At 42.1% G+C, this 15,421-nt stretch overlaps 1 protein-coding gene across 2 annotated transcripts in view; it reads right to left on the bottom strand.

The window, feature by feature from the left end:
- Window positions 1–15,416, bottom strand: part of APTX (aprataxin) — a 24,127-nt gene extending 8,711 nt beyond the window's left edge. The window contains exons 1-5 of one of the 2 annotated variants that reach the window (XM_083174924.1): window positions 15,216–15,416; window positions 12,665–12,799; window positions 11,262–11,308; window positions 10,157–10,471; window positions 5,880–5,942 (exon numbers count right to left, since the gene is read on the bottom strand). In XM_083174924.1, coding sequence (XP_083031050.1) covers window positions 5,880–5,942; window positions 10,157–10,471; window positions 11,262–11,308; window positions 12,665–12,794 — 555 coding nt within the window. In that variant the 5' untranslated portion in view covers window positions 12,795–12,799; window positions 15,216–15,416. Of the gene's footprint in view, window positions 1–5,879; window positions 5,943–10,156; window positions 10,472–11,261; window positions 11,309–12,664; window positions 12,800–15,054; window positions 15,183–15,215 lie in introns of those variants that run through there. The other variant, XM_083174929.1, reaches the window with a different exon arrangement.
- Window positions 15,417–15,421: the final 5 nt, after the last annotated feature.

The raw sequence follows: 15,421 nt of genomic DNA, 5'->3' as shown, positions 1-15,421 counted from the left end.
CATTGGTGTATTTGCTTAATCTCAGGTGAATCCTGTAACGGAGCCTGGAACGGGAGAAAGGGCACCTTGTGACGCTGCAGTTTTTGTGGAGCTTGCGTGAGTACGAACTACTAAGTTACTCAAACATTGTTCTGCGGATAAACATGTTGTATAGAAAGCGTAAAGTTGATAGTGAAAATAGGAACTTTCTGTCAGAGTGGACCGAGCTATACTGTTTTACGCTGCCTGAAAGAACTGGAGCTGTACCAGTTTGTCTGATATGCAACAAGAAGGTCGCTATTTTTAAAAGTGGAAATTTAAAAACGACACTACGAAACAAATAATCAGGATTTTCATAAAAAAGTTTGCTCCTGGTAGTGCAGCCGTAAAGACAAACTGCAGTCTTTCAAAAATAGTACGGCTATACTAGTTCGATGCATGAGCGAACAACAAAAATCTGCAGAAGCAGCGTTGCGCATTGGTGTGGTATGAAAACCCGGCGGTCGGGATTCCGACAGTCATTAGTCAGACGTTGGAATCCCGACTGCACAGCGTGGGGAGCGCAATGAAGCCCCTCGCTGCACTCGCCACGCTGCGGGCACGGTCCTATTTTATTCTCCCTCTATGGGGGTCGTGGACCCCCACGAGGGAGCAGTCGGGATACTGATGTCAGAATCCAGACTGTCGGGGAGCCGTCCGGCACCCTTGCGCATATGCTGGACGCTTAGTAAGCACCAGAAGCCATTTTCAGACTCAGAGATTGTAAAAGAATGTATGTTGGAAATGGTCACCGCACTTTTTGAAGAGAAGGAGGACATTCTTGTGGCTATTCAAGCCATTCCTTTGTCATCAAGAAGCAATACAACAAAAGCAGCGTGTTTGAACTTCTACATAAGGCACCTTGTTACACCATTGCACTTGACGAATCTTGCGACATTGTTGACAATTAACAAATGTCCATTTTTGTGCGAATTTATGATGTTCAAAGTAGACTGTTTGGAAATGAGTTGCTAGCAATATTGCCATTTACAGGCAAGACTCGCAGAGATTTGTTCAAATGTTTTGATGATTTCATTACTAAATCAAACATTAGCTATGATAAAATTGTGTCCATTTCAACTGATGGCGCCTCGCCCATGATAGGCAAAGAAAAGGGTTTGATAAAGAGAATCAGGGATAAGAATGCCGGGATATTATCTTATCGGTGCATAATTCATCAGACATCCCTTTGTGGCAAACTCAGTGCTACACTGAAGAACATAATGGATACCTTGATTAAGTTGATCAATTTTATGAGGTCTCGCTCTGCTCTTCAGCACAGACAGTTCAAAGAGTTCTTGTCTGAATGTGATTCGGCCTATTCCGATTTATTACAAAACAACAATGTTTGCTGGCTGAGTAAAGGCCAAGTCATTGAACGTTTTTGGCACATAAAAGACGAAGTGACGGCATTCCTGGCAAATTTAAATACTGAAGAAGCAGGGAAGTACATGGAGTTCCTAGCCAACAAGTGCAATATGCAAGCTTTGTCTTTTCTGAAAGACATTTTCAAATATCTAAATTAGCTTAATAACGAGTTGTAAGGGAACGGAAAGTTAATATGCGATCTGATACAAAGTGTTTCTGCTTTCTGTCGTAAGCTTGATATATTTGAAAAAGACATTGAAAAGCAAGAATATATTCATTTCCCAACTACTCGTGAATTAAGGGTAAATAATTCTGAAATGGACACTACAGTATTTTTCAGTTTTGTCTCAGATCTTAGAAAGGAATTTGCAGCAAGATTGAAAGACTTTGCAAAGATAGGGAAAATTTAGCATTTTCTAAAAAGTCCCTATGAAGTTTCTCCAGCCGGAGAATGGACTGATGTAGCCGAGAAGTTGTTCGGACTTTCAAAACCTAGCCTTCAAATGGAGATAATCGACATGCAAGAAGATGTTTCCTTGAAAATGTACAAAACTGCATCCACTGAAGAATTTTGGGCTAAGCATGTTGACAAGTACGTAAATTGTAAGAAACTGGCTATCAACATAGCTACCATGTTTGGTTCCACATACATATGTGAGACCTCTTTCTCCAAGTTCAAATTTCTGAAGAACAGACAGACATCGATCAAGGTTAACAGATGCCCACCTTGAAGACACGCTGCGTATTAGTTGTTCGCCAAGAGTTCCAAACTTAAAAAAACTGACTCAGGATCGCAAGTGCAATTTCTCTCATTAAGTGGGTGATTCTGGTTGGTTTGCAAGAGCAATCTCCTTCTTTAACGGGCAAAACCATGTGCACTGCAGGTGGGGCTGATGTAACATGGGCAGAGAGAGTTACATTTGGGTGAGGTAATTTGTTCCTGTGCAGAGTAAATAGTGGCTGCTTTACTCTTACCCTACAGTATAGGTATCAGTTTGGACACACCTCACCGAAATGTAACACTCTCTGCACATGTTACATCTGCCCCACCTGCAGTGCACATGGTTTTGTACATCAAAGGAGTTTGCTTTTGCAAACCAACCAGATTCACTTTCAAGAGTAACATAAAGACACATAATGTCTACTAAAGTTTTAAGTGTTAAAATTATTTTTAAGGAATGTATTATGTTACTAAGCAGTTGTATAGTACTATGTAAGTAGTAAGTATACGTTTCTGCACCAAAATAATAACTAATTACTAGAGACAGGATTATATGCAACAAAAAAAGCTTGAAATATGCATGCAAATATGCATGAAAAATACTTAAAATATGCATTAAAAGTGTTAAAATATGCTACATTAAATAATAATAAAAAGTAATTTTTAACTTATTTATTTAAAAATCAGAAAACAATTAGTTAGCAAATAAACCTAAAAAATAGGCCACAGCATCTGCAGATGTCTGTATGCTGGCTGCTACAGCATACTGCAGCGTCCAAAGCTCTTCTTGCATCAACTGCATGGACCCTCATCTCCAGCGCAGATGGATCAAATGTCAGCATAGCGTGTGAGGGCGGTGCAGTGGAAGGCTTCCTCCCTGCACCGCATACTCACTGTGACACAGCATTTTCTCCGCGCCGCGTGATGTCACTACCCTTCTGCCCACCTCCTCTGCTGCAGAAGTCTGTCTCTTGGTGTAAAGTCCCAGGGCAGGGGCAGACAAAAGTTCAGGAGCTTCGTAATGGCATCTGTCCTGACTGACTTTTATCAACATGGATTGGCAGCCTAGAGCAGTGTCAGTACATCCAAGGTTCCCCACTCTGCACACATATTGCCCCAGCCTGCACACTCTACCACTACCTGGCCAGCAGCAGGGCAAAGCAGTGCTGTGACTCGCGGGTGGGAAGAGGACGTAGCCTAAAATATGCACCATCACTAGATTTTTAGGTAAAATATGCAATAACCAGTGAGAATGGGAAAAATATGCAAATGCATATGCAGATATGCAAATGCATATAATCCTGTCTCTACTAATTACATTCCAGATATCAGATTGTGTGATTTTGTGGACCTCGATCAAAATAATTACAAACTTCCGGACTCCATTAAAAATTACTTGCCTACCCCTGTTATAGAATAAGCACATCACAGTGCACGGATCTGATACGGCTTTCATACATTGTTGCATTTTATGTCTCCCAGTACTGGCTGCAGCTGATTTATTCAATGCTGTACTGGGCTTGAATTTTGTAAAATTAATTTATAAGGTGCAGACATTAATCCATATAAAATCAGTCTTTTTAAAAGTACTTGTGTATTTGTCTACTATTGTAAAGCGCAACGGAATCTGCTGCGCTCTATAAGAAACAGTAAATAAATAAAATAAATAAATAATAAAGTGTGGCGAGCGCAGCGAGGGGACGCGGAATACACAAATAATCCGTGTCCACTCGCCACGGGCTCGGTTTACGCGCCCACTGGCCTCGCTGTGCTTGCCACACTTTATAAAATCAACTTCATGCCGACGTGGATAGTGGGGGTATGAACAGGTCAGGAGGATGCGTACCACGTGCGCTCGCCATGCTTCAAGGTCACGTGGATAGTAGGGGGTGTGCTAAATCGCATTGCATATCATGAGATTTGCGTGCGATGCGCGGCAGGAGTGCCGCGAAACTGCACAAGTACCATTGCATTGCATGCGGTGCAATCCCAGAGCAATGCCACAACTTTTAAATGCAAATTAACTTATTTTTATTTGAACATATCTGTGACTTATTTTAGGTTGTTGTTTTTTTACATTATTTAATGAAATTTACACATAATGAAAAATCACCCTCTGCATTATATATGGGGGGATATCCTTTAACTTAATAGGCTTGCTCAGGGCTATATAATTAACCCTGCAAAACAGACGCTTGCCACAGGTTGCTGGGGATTTGTTTCTCCTACCTCAGATGGGCAAAGAAAAATCCCCGAAAAGCAGATCTGTTTTCAGCAAAAACAGGACTGCATTGGGTGAACATCCACAGGTTGCACTGAACCAGTGTTTTTGTTGCAAAACGGGTCTTTTATTAGGTGATCCAATTTGATCACTGGATAGAAAAAATAATAAAAACCAACCAGGAAACAGGGAAAATTAACATAAAACCTCTGTTTTTTTTTTCCCGATAGCATGCCAAGACAAAGGTCTGTGAATGATGTTGTTCACAGACATATTGGGCGGTATTCAATGAGGCTGATTCGCCAGGTTTTTATGGCGATTTTGTGCTGTAAGGCGAATTTCTGACTAAAACGGTGAATCACCCTATTCAATGTCCAGATGGCGAATACATTTCAAGGTTTTTTTCGCCATGATTCACCGAGTAGCAATCGCTATCTTTTTATGGTGAAGTGGAAGGTGTTTTGTGTTTTACAATTGGTGTAAAAAAATCTGGAATTTTATTCTGAGGAGGGGCATGCTATTTTTATTCATGTGCTGTAAGCACATGAATATATATTTAATTTAAAAAAAAAAAATATATATATATATATACAGGGGGCTGGAGCCGAGCCGATCATTAGATATTCATATATTCACTTCACCCGATCATTACATATTCATGATCGGGTGTAGTGAATATACCCGGTCCCCTACTGGCACCCCCGGGGGGCAGCCTGTGCTGCCTGGCACCCGGGGAGCCCACCTCCCCCCCACAAACGTTCTGGGGCAGGCAGGGAGACTTCCATCTCCCTGCCTGCCACCGTCCTCAGGCTCCCTGCGGCGTCCGCCGCAGGAGCTCAAATTCGCCGGTCAGAGGCAGCGAGCCCCTGACTCGTTGAATACCGGAGCCGGCGAGGCTCCGGAACACAGCGAGCAGTGGCGAATGTGCAGCGAATCCTAAACAGGATTCGCTGCACGTCGCCGGTATTCACATGAATACCGCCCATTGAGGCTGCTCTCTAACATAGCAGATGAGCATTTGGCTATAGCTATGGGCAGTCAGCCAATCAACCATGCACTTGATGTAAGGACAGCAATAACAACTGGGAGGGCAAATTCAAAGGTCTACCCAGCTGTGATGGGCGGACCATCATATAAAGCAGCCGATTCGTAATTACCTGAATCAGTAGCTGTCTGTGTCAGCGTAGTGTGTACTTCACTTTACTGCAGTCTTATACTACACTGGCTACAAACCACACAGGGCCTGGCCTAACAAGAATAATCATCACCTCTGCCTCACAACATTACAAGCCAACAAAGATAACCACAGTTCATTCGTAACGTGCTTTATGGCAGCTTTTCCGTTATCACTTTAAACAAAAGTCACGGAGATAAGTAATTTCACAAAAATGTAGTACTGAATTTTTTTTTAACTGCTTCTCGTGTATTAAATGCAATAATATCGAAGACCGTACTTACACAGCGTATTAGCATGTACCTTAGAGTTCATTATATGTGTCATAACAGTACATTAACATATTAATAATATTGTACTACATATCACCACTGCACCTGCAAATCTGGATCCTGCATGGAAACTTTTAGCCCTTGGCTCCAGTGTCCTTGGCTTTTAACCTAAGCAATAACATTTATACAAATTATTACATATTAGACAGACATTCCCATAACACAGTGCATAATAATAATAATAATAATAATAATAATAATAAAGCAATGTACTCTTTGTGTTAAGTGTTTCGTGTAACTAAGAAACAAGAAAACCAATTAGAACCCCACATCAACATGACATAATAGAAAAACAATGGGAAAAGAATATAGGTCATGATTTGCCTTAAACTCCCTGGAACTCTTGGCCAAAATGATGCAGTGAGTATCTGGGGTTATACAAAAGATATTGTCAGCAGTCACCACCAGGAGTATAGCGGTCATTGAAGATAAGCATCAGATTAAACTGCATGACATAGGATGTCAGGATTCACAATCCAGAAAATACATATTTTTTTTAATACAAAATAAAAAAGATAGTAACAAATTAGTGTATTAGCCACATTCAAAATATATGGAAATGGTTAGTAATGTGCTGCTTTAGTATTGTGGGAGAGAAAAATGAAAAATGTGTATCAACTATGCCATTTATTAGGTATATAATATAGATATAGATATATATATATATGTCAAATGTTGCCAAATGACTGTAGCAGGCTTGTGGTGTGGGAGTGCTATAAAGCTGTACAGGGAAGCAGCTATTGCCAAGCAAATACTGAAACAGCTGCTGACTCCATGTTACTTGCACTATCACAGGAACAAACAGCAGACATCACTTTACGGATAGGAAAAGCAGGTTTAAAAAAAAAAAAAACACCAATTACAAAGCATTGTAAGTCAATCCTTAATAATACCAACACGATCTGCCCTGTTGGATGGGGGTACGGTCTTTGGGTCACCAGCATGATGGTCTACAAGCATTAGGTCGACAGGGTCATTAGGTCGACGGGAGATTTTTTACTGGCTTTTGAGCCAACATGTGCATACAGGAGGTATTTCGGTACTCTTTACCTAGCACGGCGCCCGCGATTTTGATCGTGGGCATCGCAGGTAAAAAAATCGCGGGCATCGCGGCCATTGAATGCACTAAAAATCGGGTGCGACGCGACCGACGCGATGCCCGCGATTTCCCATAGGGAACAATGTTAAATGTCTCAATTGACCCGATTTTTCTGTTCAATGCCTCAATTGACCCGATTTTTCCATAGGAAACAATGTTAAATGGCCCACAGAGGCCAAATAGCCACCCTGAAGTGTGAAATGGCCCCCACAATTGTTAACACCACCCCACGATCAACGTGAACCCGAAGCGTGGCGAGCGCAGCGAGCCCGCGAGGGGCGTCGGTACGCGTCCTACGACCTTTTCATACCCCCACTATCCACGTTGGCGTGGAGTTGAGAATAGAATAGTGTGGCGAGCGCAGCGAGCCACCGAGCCCGAAGCGTGGCGAGCCCCGCGAGGGGACGCGGATACCTTCACAGGTAAACGCGTCCCTTCGCGGGCTTCACAGGTATCTGCGTGCGCTCGCCACGCTTCGGGCTCGGTGGCTCGCCACACTATTCTATTCTCAACTCCACGCCGACGTGGATAGTGGGGGTATGAAAAGGTCGTAGGACGCGTACCGCTGCCGCTCGCCACGCTTCGGGTTCACGTTGATCGTGGGGTGGCGTTAACAATTGTGGGGGCCATTTCACACTTCAGGGGGCCTATTTGGCCTCTGTGGGCCATTTAACATTGTTTCCTATGGGTCAATTGAGGCATTGAACAGGAAAATCGGGTCAATTGAGACATTTAACATTGTTCCCTATGGGAAATCGCGGGCATCGCGTCGGTCGCGTCGCACCCGATTTTTTAGTGCATTCAATGCCCGCGATGGGCGCCGTACTAAGTAAAGAGTACCGGTAGTCCATACCCTACCATCCACTAAGGCGTGGTGGGAGATTAAAATAGTGTGCCGAGCGCATCGAGCCATGCGAGGGGACATGGTGCTACATTTTAGTGTTTATGTTGACTGTGTTGACATTCCGGTTAAAAAAATAAATAAGAAAAACATGTTGACTGTTTTAATGTCGACCTTACCCCTTTCGACCTTATGACCCTGTCGACCATAATGCTTGTCGACCTAATGATCCATACCCGTCTATGGAGCAGTGCCAGCCTTTTGACCATGTGTTTGATACTAGTGAAGTACAATTAAACATGTTTATCCTACTCTTTTGCTACCTATGATTTCTACCAGTTGGTTCCAATAATGTTTAACACTAATGATATGATTGTCCAGGTTAAGAATGTCATCTATAAATTCAAATGATATCCCATGTCAAAATTGGTCTAAAGAGACATTATTTTAGTCAGTGTACATAGAAATCACAGCATATTTAAATGAAATGAACCGCAGATGGAGAACAAAGGGGTGAAATTTACTAAGATGGGAGTTCTATTTCAGATGGGATGTTGCTATGGGAAACCAATCAGATACTATTATCTTCTACAACAGGCATGTCCAACCTGCGGCCCCTTCCAGCTGTTGTGGAACTACACATCCCAGCATGCCTTGCCATAGTTTTGCCATTAGGGAATGCTAAAACTATGACAAGGCATGCTGGGATGTGTAATTTCACAACAGCTGGAAGGCCGCAGTTTGGACATGCCTGTTCTAGAAGGTGTTAAATAAATAAGACGTATATTCTGATTGGTTGCCCATAGCAGCATGGCATGTGAACTCCCATTTCACTAAATGTACACCAAAATGTTCAGTTTCCTTTTTCATGGATCACATGCCTATTCACTAAGATCTAGTCTAGCATACTGGAGTAACTAGTATTTCTCTTTATATAAAGATTCTACATATCAAATCAGATGGAGATGCCATTATGTTCCCTGGTTTAAGCTTCATTATGCTACAAACATCTCATTGGGGAAATAATCTTTCTTTTTCCTTCTTGCTCTTCTTGAGCTCTGCTACAGAATGTGTTTGTAAGAACTAGAACACAGGTTCTCAAACTCTGTCCTCAAGACCCCACATGGTGCATGTTGTGCAGGTCTCCTCAGAGGGGTTTATTCTGGTTCAGTCTCAGAGGCAAATTCCTTCTCAAATGGACAGAACCATGTGCACTGCAGGTGGGGCAGATGTAGCACGTGTAGATATAATTAGATTTGGGTGGGGTTTTTCTTCAAAGTGAGATCTATATTGCAGTGTACAAATAAAGCAGTCAGTATTTTCCCTGCACAGAAACAAAATAACTCACCCAAATCTAAATCTCTGTACACATGTTACATCTGCCCCACCTGCAGTGCACATGGTTTTATCCAATTGAGAAGGAATTTGCCTCTAAGAGTGAACCAGAATAAGGACCAGAATCACAAGTAAAATAATTAGCTCCACCTTTGAATTTTTTTTAAAATGTGTCAATGAGTAATGAATGCACCAGTGCACCTGCCAGGTGACATGCAAAACGTGAACTGTGTGGGGCCCTGAGGACTGAGTTTGAGAACCCCTGAACTAGAAGAATGTTTTGCTGCCTTTCCATATGATTTTCTCTATTGTCTTTGTTTACCTGCCATTCTAAATAAATGGTACAGGTTGCTATTTTTTTCCGCCCAGATACAGATGTGTCATACATCTTTCCTTAATGCACCACGCAGCGGGAGATGCCTAGTGTGAGTGAGCGGACAGGTCTTGTACAACTTCATTATGTGTTGGATGTCTTTTTTGCCATAAACTCATCACATTGGGGGTTATTCTGATTCACTCAGAAAGGCACAATCACTCTCTAATGGACAAAACCATATGCACTGCAAGTGGGGCTGATGTATCATGTGCAGAGAGAGTTAGATTTGGGTGTTTAATTGTTTCTGTGCAGGGTAAATACTGGTTGCTTTATTTTTACACTGCAATATAGATATCAGTTTGAAGTACAAACCACACCCAAATCTAACTCTCTCTGCACATGATTTGTCAGCCCCACCTGCAGTGCATATTGTTTTGTCCATTAGAGAGTGATTGTGTCTTTCCGAGTGAATCAGAATAACCCCCATTGTTTCTACATATGCTATGGGAAAGCACTGTAACATAGCATTTTGTATGCAGAATACACACATGCCAAACAACATTTTAATCAGCATTAACTGCTTGTGCATCCTATTCACATTGTTATGCCAATAATATGCATTTACTGGAAAAGTCGAACAAAGGACCTTGGTACTACCAAGAATAAAAGGGCTGTTTAACATGCAAGGAGGCTAAATGTATGTGGACACTTCGGTACATAGAATAACATACCTCAGGACCATGTGGTTTCTTTTCAGCTTTGGCGTTATCCATGCTCTTTCTATTGTTCCGTACATCAATAGATTCAGATTTTGTGCACTTTGCAGAGGTTTCCATACTAGCATTTACAGAGTTCTCGTGTGGCCTCTTGTTGGCACTTTCCTTCTGCGTGAGTTGTTGTGAGTCTGGGTGTTCTGGTATATTTACAAACTGTACTGTGTAAGGGAATAACTTATTCACCACATATAAAACATGGCCAGGCTTCAATTTCACTTCTTGATCTTTACCAATGTCCAAAGAGTCAATACTGGTTGGATTAGTTCCTACCTAGACAAGAAGTTAGAATTCTGATTATGGTGGTGGGATTGTAAATCTATACTTAAGCATGGAATACATACATACATACACACAAACATACAAACAAACAAACAAACAAACAATACAATTCCAATAATTAGAACAAAACAGGTGGAACTCCTCGGATTCCGTAAACAAGGTGCTTAGATTTGTATAAGAGAATCATACATTACACCGTGGGGGGCAACCAATCAGAATCTACTTCTAATTTATTTAGCACCCGCTAGAAGATTGTAGACAGGATCTGATTGGTTGCGCATAGCAACATCACATGTGAAGTAGAATTTACCCCAGTAGCTCTTATAAACGTTTTATGGCCAATTAGGCCATTTCTTCAGGATAGCAGCAATGTAGAGTGTTGTAAAGTGCAGAGTGTAGCATATAGAGTGCAACCTCCCTTATTTCAGTGGTGGCTCAGCGCGTCACTCGTGCTAGGCCACGCCCCTGTTTTGCCGCCGCTGCCCCCCTGCCTGCGGTGAATAGACGCTGTGCGCATAGCATCAATTCACTGCTGCTCAGTGGGGACTCCCAACTACCCTCCCCACCGCGGGACACTGCTGGCCCCGGGCGGGAGGCGGAACATCCGCAGGACAGTTAGGAGGTATGTGTATGGTGCAATTTGTTAACCTTTATGTTTAAAAAGCCTATTTAATTAGCTTCAAATTAGAAACATTTCCAATAATTTCTAATGCATCTAACTATAATATATATGTAAATAGTAAATTACAGCACAATATTACAATGCTGTAAGGAAACATACCTGTCTGACTCTCACGTAACCTTTGTTGCAATCAGAAGTCAGATGCACTGCAAAAATAGACACGGTTAGGTAAGCTTTCTAAAGAACAGTCCAACTCAGTTACAGCACTCGTTATTAAGGTGAACAGTATAGCATTGACCCTTGATGGCTAACCTTGACACTCCAGCTGTTGTTGAACTACACATCCCAGCATGCTATGCATCAGATTTAGCATGGCCAAGTAGAAAAACTGAAGCAGAGCATTCTGGTATGTGTAGTTCAATAACAGCTAGAGTGTCAAGGTTAGCCATCAAAGGCATAGACTGTGGGATTAGTTTATCTGTCAAGGCTCCATGCCTTGACAGATAAACTAATTTAGCAGGACAATTTATACATTAAGTTATGTAAATTAAATATAAAATAAATCAAAATAAAATTGTTTAAAAAGAGAATGTGTGGGAAAAAAAACACAGTGCACAGTGTGTATGCACCTTTTCCAAAAAGGATAGAAGCTATAAGTATTTGGACAGCTGCAACATGAACCAAATTATTATGCAAAATGTCCTTTGCACAATTTGAGGAAGTTTAGGCATTTGGGTCTATGTTTCCAGAAATGTAACGACAAAAGAAAGGATACCCTTGTCCCCCAATAGTGGGACTCACAGTGAGGGTACACAACAAAAAACCATCATAATGTAGTATTCAAAACAGATTGGTATTTTAATGTGTATATAAAACTCACAAGGGTAGACTATTTAAAAGCATAAAACAGAATCCCCAGGCAAATGCTGCTACCAAGATGTTCCACGGTTTCCTCCAGAAGAGAACGGTCCAACACCGGTAGTTTGATCATTCACAAGGCACTGGAGATAGACGATCAGGATAGGCCAGTACAGGGGTCCAAGAGAAATGCACACCAGACACTTAATGCATCATAAGTGCATTAAGTGTCTGGTGTGCATTTCTCTTGGACCCCTGTGCTGGCCTATCCTGATTGCCGGTGTTGGACCATTCACTTCTGGAGGAAACCGTGGAACATCTTGGTAGCAGAATACTACACTATGATGAATTTTTTGTTGTGTACCCTCACTGTGAGTCCCACTATTGGGGGACAAGAGTTTCCTTTCTTTTGTCGTTACAGATAAAAGCACTCCTGATATTGGAAACTTCACATTATTTAAAGTTATGTATTACTAATCTACCACCTCACTGGTGTATAAGTGTATGGGAACAACCAAGGTAGCGCTGTGTGGTAATTATCTATCTTCTTATTTGTCACTTTGTGTACCACGACAAACGGCACTGGTTTACAAACTGCTGCATGCTTTGTTTTGCGCTATACACTATTTCAAACATCCTTTTTCAAATTATGTTTCCAGAAATGATAAGGGTGAATTCATTAGGAATCTATGTTAGTACATTACCTTGTTGTCGGGAGCATTTTTTGTCCACTATTTTGGTCTCTGGCCCTCGTCCAATTACCACAGCCTCTGCATGAGGTAGTTTGATTCTATGATGTGCATTTTCTTTACTCACTAGCCAGCATTCAAGCATTGTAACTAAACAAATAAAAATAAAATTAAAACTTCAGTTAACTGAGCCAAGCCAACTCTAATCCACATCTCTGAATGTAAACAGAGAAGAATATTAATGACCAATAACAATGATTGACTGCAGCCTCGCCAGCCCACAAGGAGAAGGTCATCATTTTGATTTCACAAAAGGGAGGCCATTGAAAAGGAGCATGCCTTCATAAATTCCGGGGTTTTTTTTCCAGGTTAAAAAAAAAAATTCTGTTTTTTTGGGTGCGATTTATAGCATATGATGGTGCCCACACACGGTGCAATTCAATTCTTACATGCGATTTTAACTTTTTAGTTCAAATCGCATTGCATCTATTTCAAATTACACTGTGTTTATTTTGCCTTGCAATGCCCGTGCATGTGTAGTCTAGTATATTGCAAGGCAAAATAATATGTGCAGGCAAATATTTTTGTACTACATCCCTACACCCTCCAGAAGGCTTTTCCAGTATCCCGGAATCCGGGTGACTGGAAAAGCCTGGACAGCCTCTACGACTGCAGCGCTGCCCCGCCGACAAGCTCCGGCAGGTCGCAATTTGCCTCCGGGACAGAATGGTATGGCCAAGAGCAGTTAGGTTGGAAGCAATAGGTAGAAGCTCTGAACTAGAGCATAGAGGTGGGATGGAAGTAGCGGTCCATGCTAAGTGTGAGCCAGCTGCTAGGCAGAAGCCAGGACTCAGGAGCAGCACGGTTATGTGGTGAGGATGTGACACTATAGCACAGCATTTCTATAGGTAAAATGAGTACCTCCCCTCTGCAGATGCTCCAAGCACCCCTTTCTTCCCTCTACAGATGCTGCAAGTTGCAGTATTTAAAGATGGGAGAAAGCATGTAATCCCCCATGGCAGCAGGCATATAATCCCTTTGGCAATGAGCATTTAAACTTCCCCTGGGCAACTAGTATGTAATACCTCAAGGGCAACAAGTATGGAATCCCCCTGGGCAATGAGCATGTAATCCCCCATGACAACAAGCATGAAACCTCTTTATTGGTTGCCTGTATCTTAATATAAAACACTTCTACTTGCATATAAAGCTATTAACCATACTGCACCAGCATATATCTCATTACTTATCACAAAACATCTCCCATCTTGACCACTCTGCTCTGCGTCTCTCTTCTGCACGGATCACTAGCTCCCATTCACTATTACAGGACTTTCATCAGGCTGCTCCCATCCTATGGAATGCCCTTCCACACACAATAAGACTCTCCACTAGCCTCCAAACTTTCAAGTGTTCCCTGAATACTCACCTCTTCAGGCAAGCCTATCATATTTAAGTTCTACACGCATAAAACTCTGAGGCACTTATGTATTATATAGCTTCCCTTCTGGACCTACAAGCTATGCTATTACTGGTGCCTGTCCTTGTGTTTCCCTCCTATATCCATATAGATTGTAAGCTTTCAGCATGGCCCTCTAACCTCCAAGTCTGCCTGTTATTGCCCAGTTTGTTTTATCACTGTCTACTATTGTAAAGCGCAACGGAATCTGCTGCGCTATATAAGAAACTGTAAATACTAATAATAATAACATCTAGCAAGAAGCATGTATGTAAGAGGTACTTATGTGGCATAATATATTATAGACATTACGGTTTGTGGTATAAAATGTAATGAGCAATACGGCGTTTGGTATAATATGTAATAAGGATTAAGGTGTGTGGTATAATGTGTACTGGGCATTATGGCATTTAGCATAATGTGTAGTAGTTATTTTGGTGTGTGGCATAATGTGAAGTAAGCATTATGGGGAGTGGCATAATGTGTAGTAGGCATTACGGTGTACATTTTTTACACACACCTCCGGCGCGCACTCTTCCTGTTTCTAGTGTGTGTGTGTGCCAAGGTGTAATGTGGTTTTACCAGATTTTTAGTGAGGGAGATGGTACTCTCACTCCATTCCATGGAGTTTTTCTGGTTGATCACAGTTTTGATCATAGCTCTGCCCTCTTAAATAGGCTCCGCCCACTCACATGTTGTTGTTTGGGGGGGGTGAAATCGATGATGCATGAGGTGGCAACCCCGACTACATCTTATTGTGGCTAGTTCAAATCGCACCCTGTGTAGGAAATCACATGAGATATGTACTTTACATTTTTAAATGTGGTATTGTAGGCTCATCCAAATCAAATAGCAGTGTATAAAGTTCGAATTGCATAGGACTGGTGTTCAAATCGTATAGAACACATTTTATTGCTCAAATCGCACCTAGCACACATCTAATTACCGTGTGTGGGCAGTGGCACTATTAAAATGGCACATCATGTGCCAACTCGTTAGTGAGCTCTCCCGGGATATTGTGTATCTTTAGGACAAGTCGGACTAGTGTATACATGCCAAAGTTGTATGTTCGCGCTGTCTCCATGCCTGTTCTACGCGAGCTCTTACCCGCGACTTGCTCTCTCACCACGCAGTCGCACAGCTGCTGCCGCCGGGCTGTCCAAACACTAGTACCGAACGGCGCCGGCCAGCGTGTACTGCGCAGACACAGGGGCGGAGTACCGTTGCGTTCCACGACATGCCGAAAGCTGCGTTCCACCACGTCGAGTTCCAGGTGTCATGGTTACAGCCGCGTTAGGTAGCACTCAGCAAGC

Source organism: Crinia signifera, chromosome 1 (assembly GCF_055691185.1).
Source record: "Crinia signifera chromosome 1, ASM5569118v1, whole genome shotgun sequence".
Taxonomy (NCBI): domain Eukaryota; kingdom Metazoa; phylum Chordata; class Amphibia; order Anura; family Myobatrachidae; genus Crinia; species Crinia signifera.
The sequence above is the reverse complement of the archived record's forward strand: the minus strand, read 5'-3'. Positions and strand labels throughout refer to the sequence as shown.